The sequence below is a fragment of the Lichenostomus cassidix genome, chromosome 10, assembly GCF_008360975.1.
Source record: "Lichenostomus cassidix isolate B80296 chromosome 10, HeHo_3.0, whole genome shotgun sequence".
Taxonomy (NCBI): Eukaryota; Metazoa; Chordata; class Aves; order Passeriformes; family Meliphagidae; genus Lichenostomus; species Lichenostomus cassidix.
The window spans coordinates 13,124,419-13,145,612 of NC_139491.1; the positions used below are offsets into that span (position 1 = coordinate 13,124,419).

General features: G+C 36.4%; 1 protein-coding gene across 7 annotated transcripts in view; it reads right to left on the reverse strand.

The window, feature by feature from the left end:
* ZNF280D (zinc finger protein 280D) overlaps positions 1 to 21,194 on the reverse strand; it is a 48,155-nt gene that overhangs the window by 14,941 nt on the left and 12,020 nt on the right. For all 7 annotated transcript variants that reach the window (XM_085070715.1, XM_085070711.1, XM_085070716.1 and 4 more), the window contains 10 exons: positions 17,961 to 18,078; positions 10,808 to 10,917; positions 9,029 to 9,255; positions 6,928 to 7,085; positions 6,367 to 6,467; positions 6,126 to 6,272; positions 5,424 to 5,558; positions 3,623 to 3,867; positions 2,263 to 2,403; positions 548 to 610 (listed from right to left, as the gene is read on the reverse strand). In XM_085070715.1, coding sequence (XP_084926841.1) covers positions 548 to 610; positions 2,263 to 2,403; positions 3,623 to 3,867; positions 5,424 to 5,558; positions 6,126 to 6,272; positions 6,367 to 6,467; positions 6,928 to 7,085; positions 9,029 to 9,255; positions 10,808 to 10,917; positions 17,961 to 18,078 — 1,445 coding nt within the window. The remainder of the gene's footprint in view (positions 1 to 547; positions 611 to 2,262; positions 2,404 to 3,622; positions 3,868 to 5,423; positions 5,559 to 6,125; positions 6,273 to 6,366; positions 6,468 to 6,927; positions 7,086 to 9,028; positions 9,256 to 10,807; positions 10,918 to 17,960; positions 18,079 to 21,194) is intronic.

The window sequence follows — 21,194 nt, forward strand, 5'->3', positions numbered from 1 at the left end:
AGAAAATAAAAAGCAAAAAGGAAGTGTAAATACAACATGGTGGCGGAAACTATTCTTAACTTACAGCAACTGGACAGACTATTTAAAAAAAAAATAAATCAACTTCAGATGAGATGATTCACAAAAACATAATCTTACTTTTTCTACTGCAATTAGTATCAGGAAATTCCCATCAATGACCAGGGCATCTCCATGCTGGATATAGTACAAAGAACATGACTTTAGACAGAAATTTATCTGTAGACCGTGAGTTTCTCTGTTTGGATGGTTGTTTCTTTCTTTCCCTGACCCCCTCCCCATTCTGCATCTCATGAATAATCAAAAATAACAATTTTTTAAAAAATTAAAAACTGCTCAGTATTAAGTTCATAAAAACGGACAAATAAGTATTTGTCACTGACCAGAACATTGCTATTGGAAAACCTAATGGTTTTATTTCTCTGCTCTGAATTGTGGAAATTCAAGAGGTTATAATCTCAACTAGCTTATCAGTTCAACATCAGAAATTAAAACCACAATAATCTACAACTAAAAAAAGCTGAATTACCGTAAGTCTTCTGAATGCTTCTTAAAGATCCAAACACTTTTACTTGGACGAGCACTGTGAAAACTAAATATATGCAAACATTACTACTTACACTGGTTTTCTTGAATACTTTACTCCACATAATCCCTACACTATTCATGGTACTCCAATGTGCTTATGACAAGACGGGAAAATAGAAGCCTAAGTTACTGAACTGCATTATTCTTAAACATTCAATTGCTTAAAGCTTATGAACTTGTGAATCTCACCTCTAGTTTAAAACATTGTCTCCCTTGTAAATAATGAGTTTGGGTGGTGAAAAGCTTAACCTCATTGGCACAGTCCTTCAAGAACATACTTATATTGCTTCCATCAGCAGTTCAGCTTTTGAAGAACCATGGCTGTAGCTATGGAGTGCACCACAGAAGAGGTAAAACTTTGCTGAACTTGTGCTTCCTAAAGAGGTGGCTTTCAATGAGAAATGAAATGTTCAGATAACCTGTGAATTGTCTCTTATGCAGGTTAACTATGTGCCAACACTGTTCTCCCCCACAGAATAACGTGCAGGCAGCTGAGTACAGAGGCTGCTTCTCCATCAACACCCTCCCTCTAACAGTGTTCCTCCTCAACAACACTTTTTCCTTAGACTCACCAAAAGAGGTGATGATAGGTGCTGCAAAGGACCAGAGTAGGAGATGCATTAGTGTATCAAGGGGACAAAGGATAAAAGATTGGCTATTTTACTGCATGGATGAATTTGACCTACCATCCAGACCACTGGCAACAATAGAAACAGTTTACATTACATTTCTCTTGCCCTTTCCAGAATAAATTTTTTCTTGTACAATTGGAATTAAGCAAATTAATTTTTATTTTCAAGCATGTAAACAATAGATTATATACATAAAAGCATGTAAACTATTTCAGCCTAGGACTTCCATGAGCATTGAAATTAGTACGAATAGGTCAATGCATATAAAATATATCAAAACACTTAGGTTACAGATTCAAGAATTCCATCACTCGCAAATGCCAAGGCATCTTCTATGTACATGAATTCAGAAAGAAAAGCACATTCAGTATTTTTCCACAACACAGTTGGCTTGTTCAGGGCACAGGATTAACAAGTGGGTTTTCAAAATTTTGTTTTACTGTCACTGCTACATGACCTGTATCTAATTATTGCATAGGGCAATTCAATGGCTCTGAAAACTAATGCATTTGTTTTCTTAACAGGCTTTTTTACAGCTGTCATCACTAATACCCAACACTGCCCCACAGCCAGTGGCAAAGTGAGATGTTGTTTCTATGGATGACCAGAAGTAGTGTAAGAAAAAGTATCCACTAGAGCAGACACTTGAGACATCCTTTACATCTGAGCACAGATTTCACTAGCAAAAGCTGTGCCCTGTATGCATTCAGCACTTGTAAAAATCAGACAAGGCATTTAATCTGAAACCCAGGGAACATGCAATAATTAGTCATTATTTGCCACGTGAAGTGATTATGGAAGATCCCACAGAAACGCTGAAGCAAAGGTCTAATACTGCCTGAACCACTGGATTTTTAAGGCAAAACAAGAACATGGGGTTTAAGCCTTCATTACAAAGCAAAAAAACCAACCTTACACATTTCCCTGCCAGTCTGAGGACCCAGTTCAAAATTCACCTAACAAACAGCTTACGTGAACTTAGGAAGTATTTGCTAAGGCAGTAAAAACTCTGAAGAGTTCTTACCTCACCATGTGGTTCCCATAGGCTTTGCTACAGCTGGTGTTGTATCTGCATAAACTACAGTGGACATAAGTAGGAAAATGACTCGCAAAATCTTTTATTTCTGAGAAACACTCAATGCATTTGTGAGTTCCCCCACGATGCCTAAGAAAAACATGAAAAAGTTATCAGTTAATAGCAACATTTTCAGAAGAGACAACTATTTCAAACTTTTTGCTTCAAGTAAGAAGCAAGCTTGCCTACACTAGGGAAAAAATGAGGAACTTAAAGATGCATCAGCCAAATACTTATAAGTTACACTAGCACAGAAACAAGGCTTTTACATGAACTATAATTTCATTATGACCCTAATAAAAAAGTAACAAATGCTTACATTAACTTTCATTGGTCATTCCTGGAAATAAGATAATACTGTGGGTGAGAACCTCCAACTTCAGCTGCTGCTGTTGTCTCTCTGCACTTGAGAAGTATTTTCAATAATTGCTTCCATCCATCACAAGGCACAGAAAAAGCCTTTGGTATTTTCTATTACCTGCTAATACCCACAAGCTTTGAAATATCTACAAAACAATAATGTCATCCCACTCTTCCCCACTGTTTCTGCCTGGTTTTGGATGTCTCCCAGAGTCACACACTGAAAAAGTTAGAATCTTGAAGGGTGACACCTAACAAAGTTAGAATTTCAAAGGGTGACAGCTACCATCTTTGACAAAGAAAAATGCTAACTCAGCCAATGAAATTACACTCTAGTCCATAAAACACCCATGGAAATAGTAACATAAGGATAGCAATAAATTGTAAAGGTAAGGACATCATTCTCCCAATAGCTTATTTTTACTCTCTTGATTATTTTCAATTAGCTCCCCAATATGAGGTACTTCCTAGGATAGACAGGATTTCATCTTTTAACTAATTGGATCAAATATAACAACAACAACAACAACAACAAACAACCCTAAAAAAAAAAAGGGGGAAAATATTTTCTCTCCATAGGAAAACCTCCAGAGAACACCCAGGCAGATGTATTCCCCTCCACAGGTAAGTTTTAAACACAAATCTGACTAATGAGTCAATATTTCAACAGTCTGTGGCTCCATGCAGAGAAAAATTCTGAATGTGGCACAGAGAAGTTTCCAGAACACTACTTCTTTCAGCATGAAGTAGTCTGCTGCCACCTCCAAAACTGGTGAATAAGGACTTAGAATTATAATCACAGTATGTGGAAAGTTTAGGCATCTGCTTTTTCAGCAAACCTGAGGTGTCAGATCTGTATTACAGTATTAAAGTTACTGAAAGACCATTAAATGATCAGCTACTTATATTCAAAGTGTACTTAAAGACAATTTTAATGCTACTATTTTACCTTAGATTATGAAATGATATATTTGTAGGTTCTTTTTTTTTTCTGCTGTTGGTCCATGCATTTTGTTTCCTCGATGTAGATTGTTTTGATTTTCCTCTTGATTTACTTGTATTAGATTTGTTATTATTTTTAGTGGTTGTATTTTTAGCTTTAGGTGATAACTGAAATGTGGAGCTGCTTGTACTAATAGAAGATGTAGCTGATGATCCTGACTGATGAGATCCCAAAGATGCTCGGATAGTCACCTACAAGTATGAAATTAAAGAGAAACTTCTGTTTAGATTTAAGCTCTCCAAGTTCCCACTTCTATTTGTCTCAAAGTTTATGCCACTTTACAACACAAATCATAGCACAAGAAAACTCTCCTACATAAAGACTACTTTGAAGAATAGAAAATACCGAAAATACTATTGGACTAGCGTTTACCTCTAATTGCCTACTGGATGCTTAAAATGCTCGTTTTCATCGAAATAGTGGGTCACGACAAAACACTGTTTTCTTTTCAAAGCTGCAACTGGCTACAGCCTGCTCTCTTATAAGAAGAAAAATCATAGCAGAAGTGTAAGGCCAGTTAGCCCTACCAAGAAGAATATCAAACCATCCCATTAAGTGCCTGGATTTAACAAAAAAGTCCTGTGCCTTGTTGCCTCATGAGTAGTCAGTCTACTCCCTTCAGATATTTTTGCTCCTTATCCTAGAACTCCAAGGACTAATTTTGGTTTCTGACCTCTCATGTGGTATTCTTGAACTCCCTTGTCATCCTTCTCAAATGTGCTTTTGACTCACAACATGACTCCTAATTGTACTTCTCACCCATACTCCTAGTTTGGAAGCATCTCATCTTCTAAACCTGGTTCCAGGGTCTTCAGTATTGTCATTTGTATCCTGTCAAGGTCTCCTCATACCTGAATTTTAACATAATCTAAGATCTTATTAGGTCATGAAGACCCTGAAATCTTTAAGAAATTGAGGTATTATCACAGAGTAAAGAATCAGTGCTTTACATTCCTTCTGCCAAGCAAGACAATCAACAGCAACTGCAGTCATTTTCCCCTTCAGACTCTACAGCAAATGAACTGTGAAGAGTTGATCAAATTATTAACTTTTCTTCTTCCTTGCAACTGAAAGGACATAAATTTTAACACTCCACTAAAAAAACTGTTGGAAAAAGTCCCAAAATCTACAAGAAAATCTTACTCTAAGTAGTTCCTTCTTGAGAAACAGATGAAAGACTTAAAGACAGCATAAGTGTTCTGCGGAAACCCAAGTTTTCCCCACACACCTCCAAATGCTGAACCTAAAGAAGACCTGGTGAACTCAGTTTGAAGCATATATATTCTATGCAGAAGTAGGTCTTGCATTTTTATATATTTTTTTGCCACTATCTTCCACGGGTTGAAAATCTTTCACAAGAAATGATGCAAAAGCAGCTCCCAGCACAAGAAAGCATGAATGGGAGGGGACAAATTAACCATCAGCTCAAGAAAGCAGCAGCTCTGACTGGAATACTGGCATGTAGGTAGGTGTATGGAACAATGGGACAGAAAGCAAAACCACATATCACCAGGAAGAAACCATAAATTGTGCCCAGTAATTTTTGAAACAGGAGCATTTTTTTAAGTTTAGTTGTAGAGGTGAGGAGAAAAAAACCAAACAAACAAAAACACACACAAAAAAATAAAACCACGAAGACTTCATTTGGGAAAAGAAAGTAGAAAAGCAATTCTTTCTATTCCACCCTTTTCTCTACCAAGACTATTTTCTCCCCTGTCCCCTCAAATTTTCCTTCATGAACATTCACCTTTGTTCCAGGAGGCAAGCCTTCTAACTGCTTGGGTTTCCTAAATGTTCGGTGATGCTGAGTCTTGTGATCCATTTTCTCTTTGCAGGTTAAAAATTGCAGTCTGCATTTAGCGCAACGGTATATTCCCTTTTTCTTTTAAAGATAAAAGACAATCCATAGTAAGCACAGATGGCATGACAAACAAAACTCTAGCCCTAGCTTGTCTCAAGCAATGCTCATCCAGTTTCCAAAATATCAAACTCCTAACACTGCACAAAGATAAGATACTGTGTAAGAATTAGAAACAATATTTAAATACTTGAAAACAGAAGGCAGCACAATTACTAAGAGGAGGAGGGATCACATTATCAGTTACAAGACACAGTACTTTATTATCTTCTTTATTTGTACTAGTGGCAGGTTTGCTAGTAACCTCAAGAAAAGCAGAATCATATCACTACAATGTAATGAAGAAACCAAATAGCAAGAAAAGTCCTTCAAGGATATTCAGAGATTATTTTAAACAGGGAGCTGCTATCACACAAAAGCAAGACAAAGTCTAAAAACTCCCTGAAAGACTTCTCAATTCTTCTAACGAATTCTTATTAACTATTTTTATCCAGTAACAACCATAGGAATCAGTTGCGTTTCTTTTTTCAAAAGATTTCTTACAAGCGTTCAGCATTTTTCTAGCATTAAGGATTGAAAATACCTGCTTACCTGATGTCTCATGTAATGATGCATATATGGTGATCCAATTTTAATTACTTTGAGGCAAAATGGGCATAGCAAATGTTTTGTGTTTTCATGAACTGTTCTAAAATGCGTTTCTACATCTGAAAAAGCTGAGGATCTGAAGTTGCACACCTAAAATAAAAAGTTTGACTTTTTTGTTATAACTTTATTGACAGTGAAGACAGGCGAGTGGTATAATCTAAATACAAAAGTCACTCTGAGATACCTGGCAAACATACGGCATTTCACCTGGCTTATGATTGTCCTTCATATGTTGCAAAAGAACTTGCTCAGTTTCAAATGATAATTCACAGATTTTACAAATCGCTAGAAAAGTGAAAAACAAGAAAAAAGTAAGAATTTGATAGGGGTCATGTATAGATGTAATACATATATTTGTGAACTGTATATATCAGTAAAGATAAAGCAATCTAATGATTATTCTACTATTTAGAAGAAAATTCCCTGTATAATTTCATAAAGCCAGGACAGCAAGGACCTTAAACACTAGCTCTTAAAGTAAAGCTTTCAACTAAAATATACTAAAAAATAAACAAACAAAAACCCCAAGATAAAAATGAAAAAGCTTTCTAAAATACCTTTTTGCACACACATTGCTCTTAAAAAAAAGAGTGCTCTATTCCTATAGTAAATCTCAAGACTACTGTTCTTTACAATAATAAAGTAAATAGCTTGATTCTGAAATCACAAACCAGGACATAAAAGTTGGAGAACTTCTAAAAATTTTGGCTATAGAAAAAATTCAGTGTTCTATGATCGAACTCACTGGACGACTCGTAAGGCGTGTGTGTACTCTCAATGTGGCACTGCAGCTGGAACGGGGTGGGGAACTGTCGGTAACAGTGCTGGCAGGTGGTGTGGCTTTCCCAACTTTCATTGCTTTGCTTCTCAAGCTCCAAGTGATGTTTCATGTGGTTCATAAACCTTTAAATTATAGTGAACAGGTGCAAAAAATGATATTTTAACATTCCCTATATGTGATATATCGCATGCAAGATGTACAGCATACTTCAGGAACTTTACTCAGTAAAGACTTCTCAATTAAAAAAAAAAACCCTAAGTAATAAGAGTTTGTTAAAAAAGGGCAACAAACTTAAAGCTGCCTAGAAATCTCGACTTTAAGGAACACACAGCATATCTAAAACATATTCAAAGACTAAACAATTACAGTTGTCATGTTTGCTTAGACAAAATTCTCACCTTGAAATAAAGGGAAATAAGCAAAGACAACAAGAACTACAAAGTAGCAAGAACACAGCTGCAATTTCAAAACTGGCAGGGCTCCAGAAGCCTTCTTTGTCTAAAGCCTGACATTGAATTATGAAGGACAGTTATCAAGGAATGCCACTGTACAGCCGACATCAAAAGAGTGGGAGAAACTGGTATGTTACTACTTGAAGTTACCAGCTTTTCCTCATTAATCTGTCCACATGTCTGTAGTAGCAACCTATTCTGGCTGAGAAGTCCACACACCCACAACAGCAGCAGGTCACTGTTACTGGTAGAGCAGCACAAGGACAGGTTAGCTACAAACCACTACAGTTCAACTTCCAAAATCCCTGTTTTGAATGCGCTTCATTTCAGTATAGCCACAAGAACTATTAAATGTAGGTCACATTCACAAAATGAATGCAGACCTTGGAACTGGAAAAAAAAAAAAGAGCAAGGAGAATAGTCTCCTGAGTTCAAGCTTCTAATATTGTGCAGTTGCTTAAAAAACAGAAACAAGAAAACCAGAAAAAGCCAACTGAGTCTATCCAAGTTCCTAAGCAGACAAAAGGAACTGACACTATTACTGCATAAACCCTTAACAGAAAATTATTGCAATGGTGTGTTCAGCCACAGATCTTTTAAAGAAATCAGGGGACTACCATGATGAATCACTTTCTGTTTTTCTGAATTTCAGTCAAAAAACTTATACTTGAAGTAGGAAGGTACTATGTACTTATTTTGTCCACTATAATAAAGGTGCAAAATATATGTTGGAATAAGAACCCTCAAGTTATAGAACTACAGAATCAAGCTACGAAGTTACAGCCAAAATTGACATGGTTAAAGTCAACCCTACAAAATTTTTTTTATAAAAAGGGGTCGTACATTTTTAATGACTTGCTATGGAACACATAGGTACTATAGAACCAATTGCTTACAATATAATGCTGAATAGAAAATAGTGCCTACTTAATGATTAATAGCACATGTCACTGTTTTAATTACAGAAAACTTGTTTTTTTCAATAGTATGTGTCTAATGTTAGCATAAACCTGTTCATTTTAACTTGCAGACTGTGCCCTTTGAAACAATAGTCCATTTTTCAATTTTACATTCTGCTACTTCAGCTTCCCTTGAAGAGTGCATGTAAAAAAGTTCAATGACCTTAACTTCCCAAGGAACGATGACACAAACTTGTCTACCTACTAAAACAGCTTACTGGGGTTTTATCAGCATTTGGAAGTAAAATTATTCCGACAAAATAGCAGATGTTACATAAGTGAACTACTGACTATTAGTCATTGTGCATCCCCAGAGGGAATTAACACTTGCATCTACCAATATCACCATCAATCCAGATGGCAAATTGTAAAATACTTTGTGTTGCCCTTTCTAACCCCAAAGTCCTACAACTGCTCTTATCAAAACTCTGTATTTATGTTAGACACTACTAAAATTCGTATCTAATCTGTAAAAGGTTTCATGTTATGGCCATACCTGTAAAGTAAAAATTAATTAATTTTCTGTTCAGTCACCCAGTACCACCAGTTTTCACTATGAAAGGAACTCTACTCCAGAAAGACAAAATTTTAATACATGAGACTACTATGGGCCATACGAGAGTAACAAATAACCAAGAAAATAAGTTCAAATACCTTATGTTATTTTTAAGAACTTTGAGACAACTGATGCATTTAAATGTTGTATGAGTCTTCTGCTCCTGTTGTACCTGCTCGACGTCCCCTTCATCCTTCCCATAATAAAAGTCGTTAACTAACATAATCAGTTTTCCTTTCTCACATTCAAGAGGCTTACTCGTTGTGCTCGAACACTCTGTTTTGATTGCTGGGAAAAAGTTATCTACCATATCTGGACAACAGTACTGGATGCAAACAGGGAAAAGAGATGAGACAAACAAGGCTATCAGTCTCTCTCACACAACTGCATTGATGAGAACAGCATTTTAAAAACTGAAGGCTCTAACTACAGTTAGATGCAAAGCTTAATTCTCTGAGGCACTGACCTTAGCCGTATTGTTTTGAAAAGTGATCTTCAGCTAGTATTAAAGTAACAAAACATTATGTATTATAAAATTGAAGAGGAAGATTTTCACAGGTTCATGTAAGATAAATCTAATCAAGAAAACAATACTAGTGTTGCCTTACTCTTGCAAAAAAATCCCACTTCATTTTCATTTAATAACAAGAATGAGAAAAGCAGTTTTCATGCAAGTATTTTGCTGACAAGCCCAAGTTTATTGAGAACTTAATGGAAAGTTTCATCCCTTATTTCTTAGCGCAGAAACCTTCAAAACTTATTTCCAGCATTACTAAAAAATTCAGAATTCTGAGTCACAGAACAGACATCGAGCTTCTTTATGTCAAAGTATACACAATGAATGGTTAGCACAACAGCCATATTATGAAGTACTTCATAAAGAAAATGCCATGAAGTTTCCAACAGTGAACAAAATTAGAATATTTCAGAGGACAATTTTTTCTCCTCCTGAACACCTGTTCTTACCATGCAGGACTACTTTCTATAAGCCTATTTGTAAGGAGTAATTTCCTACTGTGGAATTGTAACTCAGTATCCTAAGTAAAAACACTTCTTCAATGGTTCTTTCATTCAGTTGATATACCTAGGGCAAAAGCTATTCTGTACAAATAATGATTAGAAAAAGATAAAACCCTTAGGATTTTCCCCCCCTGTTATCTGTATTTCTTAATTATGTTTCAGAGCCAAAGAGGACAGCAGCTACTGTTTAGGGTATCATAACCCTGTAAATCAGAACCATCTGTGAGAACAGTAACTCAGATCCTCACAAATTTCTGTTACACAGTAGTTGATACTCTTTTTTGTTTTAGATATTCACATTGTATATAGACTGCAAAGCCATTTCTCTGGCCCTGAAATGGAATACATATGCCTGAGAATTGTGAGGATCTTTGCCAAATGATAAATCTTCTCCAGGAAACAATGTTTCCAGAAACAGCAATAAATAGTTTCATAATCAGATGAAGTGATACTCCATTTCTGAAAGTTTTGTTTACCACAGTGTTTACATATGAACAACAAACGAAATTCTTACCCCTAGCATAACAACTTTTTTATCTATTAGGTATCAAGATAAAAAGGTAAGTTTACATTGAAATCCTTGTGTGAGCTGCAATCTTACACAAATGTGGGTCACCTGGCTGCCTATTATCATAAACACCTTCAGCACATTGGAAAAATGAGGCAAAATGTAGTAATATTTAGAGTTCCCCTACTCCTGTCTTGCTCTCTGTGACTGCAAGACTTGGAGCATTTGGGTGTGGTCGATAACAGACAGAAGCCAAACTAGCTTCATATCAAAATATGGCACTCTTTCATAAACAAAAAGAAGCACACAGAAGTTTGTTCTAATGCTTACCAGCCCCAAAATATTTTACCTTCATATGATTTTTTAGAGGATCCATAAGATTGAAATGTATATTACACTTTGGACAAGCTCGTGGAAAAGGTCCTCCATTTTTAATGGTGCTGGATGCAGCATTTGTCCCTGTAAAATTTAAAACATATAAAGACTCAGAATTCACAAGCAGAATACTCAGTTTAATAGTAGTAGTACTATTCTACCAAAACACGCTATTTTGAATGGAAACTATTATCATCAATGAAGTTGTAGTAACCATAAACAAGGCTTTGCAAGCATCTTTTAACTCCTCTTCCTTTTTCCCAAACTGACTTAGAGTTTGTTCTATTTGATATATACTGATACACAGAGTTTACAAAATCATATCAACAAACAAGGAAAAAACATGTGAGGCCATGAAAGAAGTATGATAGGGACAAAGCATTCCTTCTGTGCACTAGGAGCCCACCCCACCCTGGGTAGGATGGATTTTTGATGGTTTTGTTTGACAAACTTGAGTTTTCAAATGAACACAAAGCCTGTTTTCTGCCATGACCTGATCATCATCACAACACGGTTCAGATAACTGGTTTTAGAAAGGAATTTTGCCAATTGGTTCTTAATGATGAGGCTACTTCTCTCTGGAGAATTGATGGAATCTAGGCCTATTCAAATGCATTTCTGTTAAGCAAAGGTGTCTTCAGAGAATCTAGAGAATAAATCCTCTAAATTAATAATTACTCTCAGTAATTACTTCTCTTATCAACATAAATGATTAATACCTTTTGAGCAAAAGAGAGGTATTAAAGCTTTGCATTAGTTTAAACTACAATAAATAAATCCAAGCTTCAAGTTTTCTCCAAACTCTCAAAAAACATCAGAAAAAGAGCTACTTTTCCAGATGCAATTAACTTGCATTCTCAAGTCATTCACAGATCTGGAGCACTCCATACTAAGGAATTAGTTTAGAAGTTAAACACAGGAAACAACATGGCAGCAATAGAGTCAACTGTTCCCTGCCAGGGCTATGAAAAAATGTAATAAAAATAAACATATAAATACAAAGGAATAGGCAAGTGTATGAGTTAAGAGATGACCATGCAACAGCATTATACATTTTTACACAAAAATGGTCCTGCCTAGACCATAGGTAGACAGTAATTTTCCTCAAGATAACAGTTTTTCTAAGAATCATTATTAAGCAGAAAATCCTTCACATGAGTCGATGGCCATGTGAAAGATGTATCACAGCACAGTGCTGCATGTCTTCACTATTACAGTTGGTAAAACATTTTGACACATCCCAGTGATGTGCAAACAGAGTTGAAGAAAACCAGTTCTGCAGCAAAATCTCATGTTCTGCAGTGCTTCAGGACTGGATTCTGTGACAGATTAGAAATCTTTATGCCAGCATGGGACAGCTTAGAGACAAACTCAGCAAAGTAAGGCTCTCAGTGAATATGACCCAATTCTTTTTAGTAAGTTACTTCAGTTATCTTTTCTTTGTTATAGGCTGCAGCACAATATCTATTTCACCCAAAACAGGGTGGAGGAAATTTTTTTGCTGCAATATTCATGTTATAGCCACTTCCTCCTGGTTGCTGGAAAGAGCAAATGAGCTCTAAATAAGACATGCAAAAAACCCCCCAAATCTGAAATTATTCCAAACAATCATTTTAACATTATAGGAATGAGGATGTCTCGGAAATGTCTCAAAGACTAAATCTTGCCTATTGCAATCACTAGAAACCACCTTTTGGCTCAGGAGAAAAATCCACCTTGTTAATACTGTGAGAAACAGCTAGACTACCTCTCTTCTTGCAGGGAGGGAAAGATCTTTCCAAACACATTCTCTCTTGGAAATGGGCCTTTTCCCCTCCCACTACTATTTCTCACTGTATCAGAAACACTGCTGAAAAACAAAAGGGGGGAAAATTGCAACATACACTTTGCAATATTTAGTCAAAGTACATAATCGCAAAATAATTTAGGTTGGACCTTAGGTTTTGTGCAACCTCCCTCTCAAAGCAAGTCCAATCTTATGCTCAGAGCCATGTCCAGCCAACTTCTGAATATCTCCAAGGATGGGAATTCTACAATCTAAGTCCTTACTGCCTTGCCAGGCATTGCTAAAATTATTTTTTTCCTTCATCTATCAGAATTAGTTCATAAATTCAGCAGTCATAGAATAAAGTTAAGAATTCTTTCCATCTTGATTTTCTGGTTTTGTTGTGTTTTGAAATTTCAACCCCCTACCTGCTTCTTTGACATAGAAAATCTGAACTAAGAGAATGAGGTCAGGGACATTTATTTTTATCCTCTCTCTTTAAATGACTAATTATTGCTTTACAGAATTCAAACCTACCTACTAAACAATAAAGGTCTAAAATTTGAATAGGTAATAACCTCAGGTAAATCGATTTGTAAAGGTATATAAATCCTTACACAGAATAACTGTTTTTATTCTATGGCATAAGAACAGTTATTTACTTACACTGCCTTAGAGCATTAAAAATACCAACCAAGTGAAACACTGCACGTGTTAGCTTTTTCCTTGACATAGAGGCCTGGACTGGCAGCTACACCATTCCATCTTCCTACCTCACGAAGCCACTTTTTGTGATGGTGTTACTGTTGGACAGTTAGCTGTAGGCAAAACAGATGAGTTGCTTCGACCTCATTAGGCTTGGCCTGTTCTGGAGTTACACTGTTGCTTTCAGAAGTAGCAGGAGGTTTACATACAAAACCAGTCTCATTTAAATCTACTTGAAATCAAAGAATCTCATATTTTCCCCAGAGTAATTAGAACACCTTAGTGATGCCTGCACTTCAGAGTCCACACAAAGCAGCTAAGATTTTCCTAAACTAATAAGCCATACAGAAGTTAAGAGAACAATATCCAACTCAGACTGAAGGCAAAGGCCAGTGAAGCAAGAAACGCAAAGAGATACAGACCCACCTCTGAAACCCCAGGAAATCATACTATGTCCACCTGAATTTATTTGGCCTACTTTTCACATCTTGACCCACTCTAATCTGAGACAAGGTGAGTTCACAGTAATAAAGTTAAGCTGGGTTCTACAATGCCCACTATTTGGAACAAGCTCTGCCCTTCGGATGAAAAACACCTCACCTTTTTTTCTGGCTCTGTGTTAATGCTATTTTAGTTTGTTATTTAACTCTGTAAACTTCAGTTGGCATGCAAAATGAAAACACTGTTGTAACTTTTAATGAGTAAGCATAGCACATCTATCTGCTCCCTTCTGAAAGGATGCTACATGTCCTTATTGTTTGCAGTATTTCTTCTGAAGAAAATCACCAAAAAAACCACCAAAACAAAAAAAAACCCATTAAACAAACAAAACCAACCCATAATAACAACAAAAAACCACCAAAAACACATCCCAAAAATCCCACAACAACTTGGAAATTGGGAGGTTCAGTGGCTGATTAGCATGCCCATATGCCCTTGTCTCTGTCACAGTAAAATTACCCTTGACGATATAAACCCAAGGCAGAGATCAGTCCTCAAGCAGACCTGAAAAACACAGCTAAAAACCAAGAAGCCTGAAGTGCCAACACAGGTCTTGTAAACCTCTCACAATCAAAACTGCGAATAGTCTTAAGACTATAATAAACTATGTCAAGGGCTTCAGTTCTGGACACAATGATCTAATCTAAGGATATTCTGGTATACCTCCCACCCAATGGTATAGCTCCCCCAATGATTTCTCAGATTGTAGCAAGAAGCTCAACAAGTAGATAGCTTGTGTCACATAAAATTATCAAACTTCTGAGAAGAAACAAAACAGCCCTCTAGAACCCCTGGTTGTGTTTACTCAGTGGGAACTATCTAAACTTAGCAAACTGTCTGGAGAGTCTCCCCACTCAATGCACATAGGCAGACTCCCAGCAGGGAATGCTTGTGAACATCTTGGAGAATTTGCCACACTGTGCCTCATACATGGGAACACATAATTCACTTGATATACAGATACTTCAACATCCTAACATTCTCCTTTGTAGGACACCTTTCCTTCTTTCTGACATAAATCAACACATTAAGCTCAAATGTCTGACTCTATGCACTGTTTGCCTAATGTTCATTCATTCGCACATTCACAAAATGATCTTACAAGGTTATTAATTAGATGCTACTACTTCCTAAGGGGCTTTAATTTACGTATACTCACCCTGCTAGGTACATGAGCTGCTTACATTGACATATGTCTTGCTCAGCAAAGCCTTCTGTAGAGTCAGTATGACCTCAGCTTTCTTCTCTATCACTGAGATTATCTGAGTATCCAGCATCAACCTACACCAGGAACTGCTGCTGTCTATTTAACTATGTGTAGCCGTGCAATGAGAGCCAGAGAGAAGACAGAAGGTCTGACTGATTTTACAAGGATCTTCAATGGAGTATTTTATTGGACTGTAAAAAACCAAATTTGGAAACAAGGACTGCTTTCATATGTTCTCAAAATAATTTATAATTCCAATTTTAAAAGCTTGACACATCTGTGATAAAAATTTTGAAGACTCTTCTCTATGTATAAAGGTGAGTAGTCTGAGTTTATACAACTCTGATTTAGTAAATTCTCTCTTTCAGAAGAATTGTAATAATACTAGGAGAATACACACAACAGGAGAATCCTGTTGTTTGTTCACTTAAAAAACAATTAGGCCTATTTTGAAAACTAATCACATCAATTCCAAGTATTATTTAAAATCTTGCTGGTATAAATCAGATTGACACCTCTTATCACGAAAGTGCCTCTCTCAGCTGGAGTGTGGACACAGGAATTCCTTAAATCACCCACATTCCAGACTAGTTTGTCCAATCCTCTACACAGCAGGCCACAGGGACTCCAAGTACTCTGGACAGCCAGCAAAAGCAGCGGCCAAACAATTGTTGTGTGGTCACCTTGTGCTATTAGTGAATACTTCTGTAGCTATTACCCAATAGTTGGCTATGCTCATACACACAATATTCCTGTGTACAACATCCATGGTGGCAAGAAGCAGCAAAGTGCAATGCCTGCAGTTTCACCTTGCCAACAGGTTTGTAAACACACACCACCATGCTCTGTATATCTGTGCTGGTTGGGCATGACCTTATAAATGATGGGAAAAGACATCAGAAATAGTAACCTAGAACAAAAGTACCAAATGCACTGTGATTACAGAATAGGCACATGAAAGTCGAATTGCTTCAGGCTTCTAGTGCATTGTCCCTCATCAACACCTCCCATAAATCTGGAGCCATGAACTCATGGATGCAGTCCAGTCAACTCCACACAACACATCTTTTGGTTACAGCAATTTCTTGTTCCTCCATGTGGGTGAAGTTTGTGGGAGAATGTCTTCACAATATTCTCAGAAAGCTACATTTTACATACATCTCCAGTGCCATCCTGGAGGTAAGAATTACCAATGTTGTCTACCCAAACACCACCACCTATTTAGCAGGCTAACAAGATGCTTGGTTAGTATCCATTAACAGACAGTCAGTTCTCTGTTCAGACCTCAGAAATATTTGTCTTATTCCGAGCTAAAAAAATGTCTTTAATGATAAAGTTAAATTATCCTGCAGAGTATCAAAGGCCAGTTCCCAAAAGGATCATGCTTTCAAATACCATATTCCAGAATGTCTTGTGCCCACAGTGCTGCGTATGAATTAGGGAAGCATAGCACCAACACAGGCAAGTAGTCTCTGGCATACATGAAAATGAATGTTCATGTATGCCGTGAACAATGGCATATTACAAGCCAAGCCACAAAACACAGACACTTCCTCCTTGAAAAGTGAAATGTACCTTAAATTTGCCTTCTGTGTCATAAAAATATTCATGTTTCAACCCACAAAAATAAAACTTTTATTCTAACTTTCAAATCCTATTGCCACCTTACAGAAATAAATGAACTGAGTATGACACATTTAAAATGCTTTGAATTGCAATTCTTAAGCATTTAATTTTTTCTAAGTGAGAGACTAATATGAGTAATTTTTAAGCAAGCAAGCATGTCTCCAAAGTTAAAAAAACCAAGCTCACAAAAAATTGAACTTTAATACCTGTTCTTTGGAGAACAAGGGCTGGAATACTGAACCATTTTCAAAAAACAAACCATTTCCTTACTTAACAAAAAGCTATTTAACTCAAGACAAGAAGGATACCAACAGAATAGTTGCACACGAGCAAGAAAATACATTACTAAACCTTCATTGATACATATCTGGAGTGAATACCTAACCTAAAAATGCAAAATCATCACATGAAGCTGAGCAAACCAGTTATCCCTCTGTCTTATGTAAGTTCTTAGCATGATCAGTCAGGCCATTGACTGTACATAACCTGTTATCTCAGGGAAGAATCAGAAGAGATTGTCACCCATTACTTATAGACAGAATAATGGGATTCTGGTCAGTTAATACAAAAGTACAGTCCTTCAAAGAGGACGAGGGAAGTACCAGCTTATAGCTTTCTTAAGACTGAATACACTGCACGTTTCAAATCTGCTTCATCTGCTGTGACACACACACAGTGAAAAAGGAGTTTTTTGGCTCCTTTTAAAGTAGGTTAAATATTTACTGCTGAAATGCAGTTTAGTTAGCTGAAAAGCATTTTTTTTTTGTTGTCAAACTACATACTCTCTTCCCTTCCCCACCTTTTCAGGAATGATCCTTTTGACCCCATCTACTCCAACTACTCCATATAGCAATCAGAAAACTAAGATCATCATCACAGGGAATCCATCCAGCAGACTCAGTTCTCCAGGTACTGCTGTCAGCCCCTCTCTTGCTAACAGTCTTCCCTATTCCCACTGGCCAAAGAGTGATGAATATACTGAAAACAAACCTTTACCTGTCCATAAAGATACAGTGGATTTGGCAATGCTTTTTCCCATCTAAATGAGCATTACAAGATAACATCAGTTGATTTTATAGCCAGTCTAATACAATGAAAAGCAAAGTCTGACAACACAAGACTCCAAAGTTTATTTCATTAAACATTATACAGTGTTATGTACTGGGGGAACAAAACAGTAGCTAGAATATTCCAGAGAATATTCAAAAAAGTAACTATATATTCTAGAAATCCTATTTAAAGTTATAACCCAAAAATCTGCACTACAGTTTAAACGACATTAGGTTGTTTCTTTCTCTTATCAACTACTACCATTATACCCACCTGTTACATTCACTGCTGGCCCAGTCTGGTACTGTGGAACTGCCGAGTTCTGTCTCACACCAAACAGTATACCAGATGTATTATCTGGTGCATCTGGTGGAGAATCCATAATATAATCCTAATAAGATAATTTCAAGAGGAAAAAGAAATTTGAGGTTTAATATTTTTTTACTTGCAGGCTTCAAAGGGTTCATTTCAAAAACATATGATTGCTTAAAAGTACTCAGAAGTACTCAGCTGAAAATCAAGTTCATTACAATCTCCCCAAAATAGTTTCTTCTGACATTTTAATAAGGTTGCAATTCTCATCAGTGTCTGTTAATTCCTCATAGCTGTGTATTCAGAATAGTAAAAAACAATCCTAGTACCTGGGAAAGTCCATTCAATGAAATATCACTAATCTGTTTGAATTGCTAATTATAACTGCTTTTGTTCAAAAAATCTGATGTTTGAAATTCTACTTGATTGTTTTTCACAAAAACCAAATACTTCTTTTCTTCAACCTAAACTCAGGAATTTGCCTGTTACTTTTGCATAACATCTAGCTGCATTTTAAAACATCAAAAACCAGAACTCAAATGTAGCACAGACTTGCAGCAGGCAGAAGCTTCTCAAAGCAAGATGATATTAAGACCAAATTCTTCTAAGTGCTCAAGCTTTAATGAAAGTAATATATATCTATAGCATCTTGACTGGGAAGGGCACTCATTCCTGATATCGTTAGTGTTTTTTTCTTTTAAGTATAGTAATTCTGTGAGGATTTCTGAAAAGAATATAATCAAACCCTCTTTTCAAAGCCCAGCTAACCTAAAAATTGGTTCATGTTTCCCAGCACCTTGTTAAATTAAGTTTTGTGCATTTCCAAGTACAGGTATTTTATCCTTCCGTTTAAAAGGTTTGCCCTTTAGTACATTTAACCTACAAAATTAAATAGTCCACATTTCTTGTCTCCAGCACTGAGAATTGTAAAAACTAAACACTTCCACTGGTCACTCAACAGGTAACATTTGGAGGAAAAAGAAACATGGAATTTAGTTCTCTTTACAAATATTCTAAGTTAGATGGTGAGGTAGGAGAAACACTTTCCAAGATTCATCTATACTGGTCACATTTTAATAGGCCATTCATCCCAGCACAATCTGAAATATGAAATATTTTCAGGAATAGCAATAAACAGTTAAGAAAAAATATAATAGAGTTAGGTTTAATTTTAACACTAAGGTAGAAATGGAAAAACACTGGCAATTTCAACTCTGAAACAATTGAAATGGTTACACTTCATCAAGTTGTACTGTGAAACAAAAAACTGACAAAAGTAGTGCTATTTTCCTAAAGTAAATAAACAAATGAAAAAAAAAATTACCCAATACACATACAGAAATTTCATCATCAGTATATCCAAGAGAAAAAGATGAATCTCACAAAATGCTTTCCATTCTCAATTGTGCTACTTATTTGAAAACAACCCTGTGGAAGTTATCACATCTTTAACTATCACTAACCAAACTTAATGGAAAGAAATCTAAAGGAGCACAAGTAGATAAACAGCTAATGATCACCTGCTTAGGACTTGTTTTAGGACCCCTAAACACCAGAAAAGATTTGAACAAAAAGGAAAATGCTGCTCCCTCCCCATCCTGCCTTTTAATTGTACATCTCCTTAAATGAAGACCCTTCAGGACCTTAATGATAATAAAGAGCCATTCTTCTGGTGAGTGACCTAATCCACTCTAACCAAATAAAGACAGATGTTCAGGAGTAGCTCTGGAAATCTTTACTACATTTCTGTGCTGTATTCACTATGAGTAACAGCTATGTAAGCTGCAGTCACAATAGAGCAGGTGTTACTGTAGTCCAAATAGTTTCAGAAGAGTCAGTGAAAGGAGAAGCAAAGCAGTTCAGCCTGCAGGCCACACCTCAAGCACAACTAAAGCTCAGGGGACAAACCTGTGGCTCTGAGTGCAGAGCCCTGTGCACACCATTTATACTTGAACTGTGAGCAATACAACAGCTACACAGAAACTTTGCACCTCTTACTAATTTGTAGTTTCTCTGTTTTTATGTCCTGCTGACATTTTAATTTTCATCAAGATCACAGTCTGGGTATTTTGATGGCATGGGTACATCTCCCCAGTATATACTAAACATATCCAGCAAGTAAAAAAAAGTAAAAACAGACTTGCTGAAAACTCCATCTCCTAATTTTCAAAAAGATCTTTTCTGTTGACAAGTATTATTTTCATGTAATTTGGCTCTGTCATTTTACATACAAAGCCCCCAGTAATGTCCAATGCTTTAGGAAACAACAACATTAAAAAAAAAAAACAAAACAAGGCAGCTTTACCACATTGAGGAAAAAATAAATAAATAAATCAAACTAATGTGTACAGGTACTCTCACATGCAGAAAGGTAAAACCCTACATCTTTACAAGTTAATTTCCTAGGGCTCAAGTAAAGAGAAGTTAACACACCACTCCTCTTAGTTTTCTAAGGGACTAGTGAAAATATTGGGCTCATACTCTGCATCCTAGAATTTCTAACTGTGGAAACCTATATGGTAATTGGTAACCAAAACCACCCTGAAAAATTACAATACAGAGTACTGGACCTTTGTACTCCCAAAATTACCTAGGAACAACTGAAACCTCAATCACACTGACTGAGGAAAGTGCCTATTAAGTAAGTGGAACAGAATTGGTTGTGGTTTAGTGGAGAGCATTCTGAGCACTGCATTATAGAACATCTTCACTGCTAAGGACAGATTTTTCTTAAAGAAGAGGACAGTCCTATGCTATGAAACACAGCAGTAGCTCTGAACTAGAATTGCTGTAAACTGTATGAATTGCTGGAACTGCACAGCAGTTAGCACATAGCATGTAGTAGAGTAACACAAAAGCCAGACTGACTTACTTAGGAAGTCAGCAAATCAAGCTTGTGATCGGAAAGGGGTATTTCAATGATTAAACTGGAATACCAAACATTGACAAGAGGCAAATTATAGACCTGTTGAGAAATTGAGCAGATATGTGTTTCAACCCAGTAGGTGATGAAAAGCAACCAATTCCCACAGAATAAAAGCTTTTGACATCCTGAGATTAAAAAATATTGCACTGCATTTAGAATGCAAAGGCACTCTGAAGGATGTTCAGCTAAAAAGGGGTCCTGTCAGTGTCTAGCCATACCTCACAGTGATCTTCACAACATGGTATTTTCTAAGGTAAGTTTCAGCACCT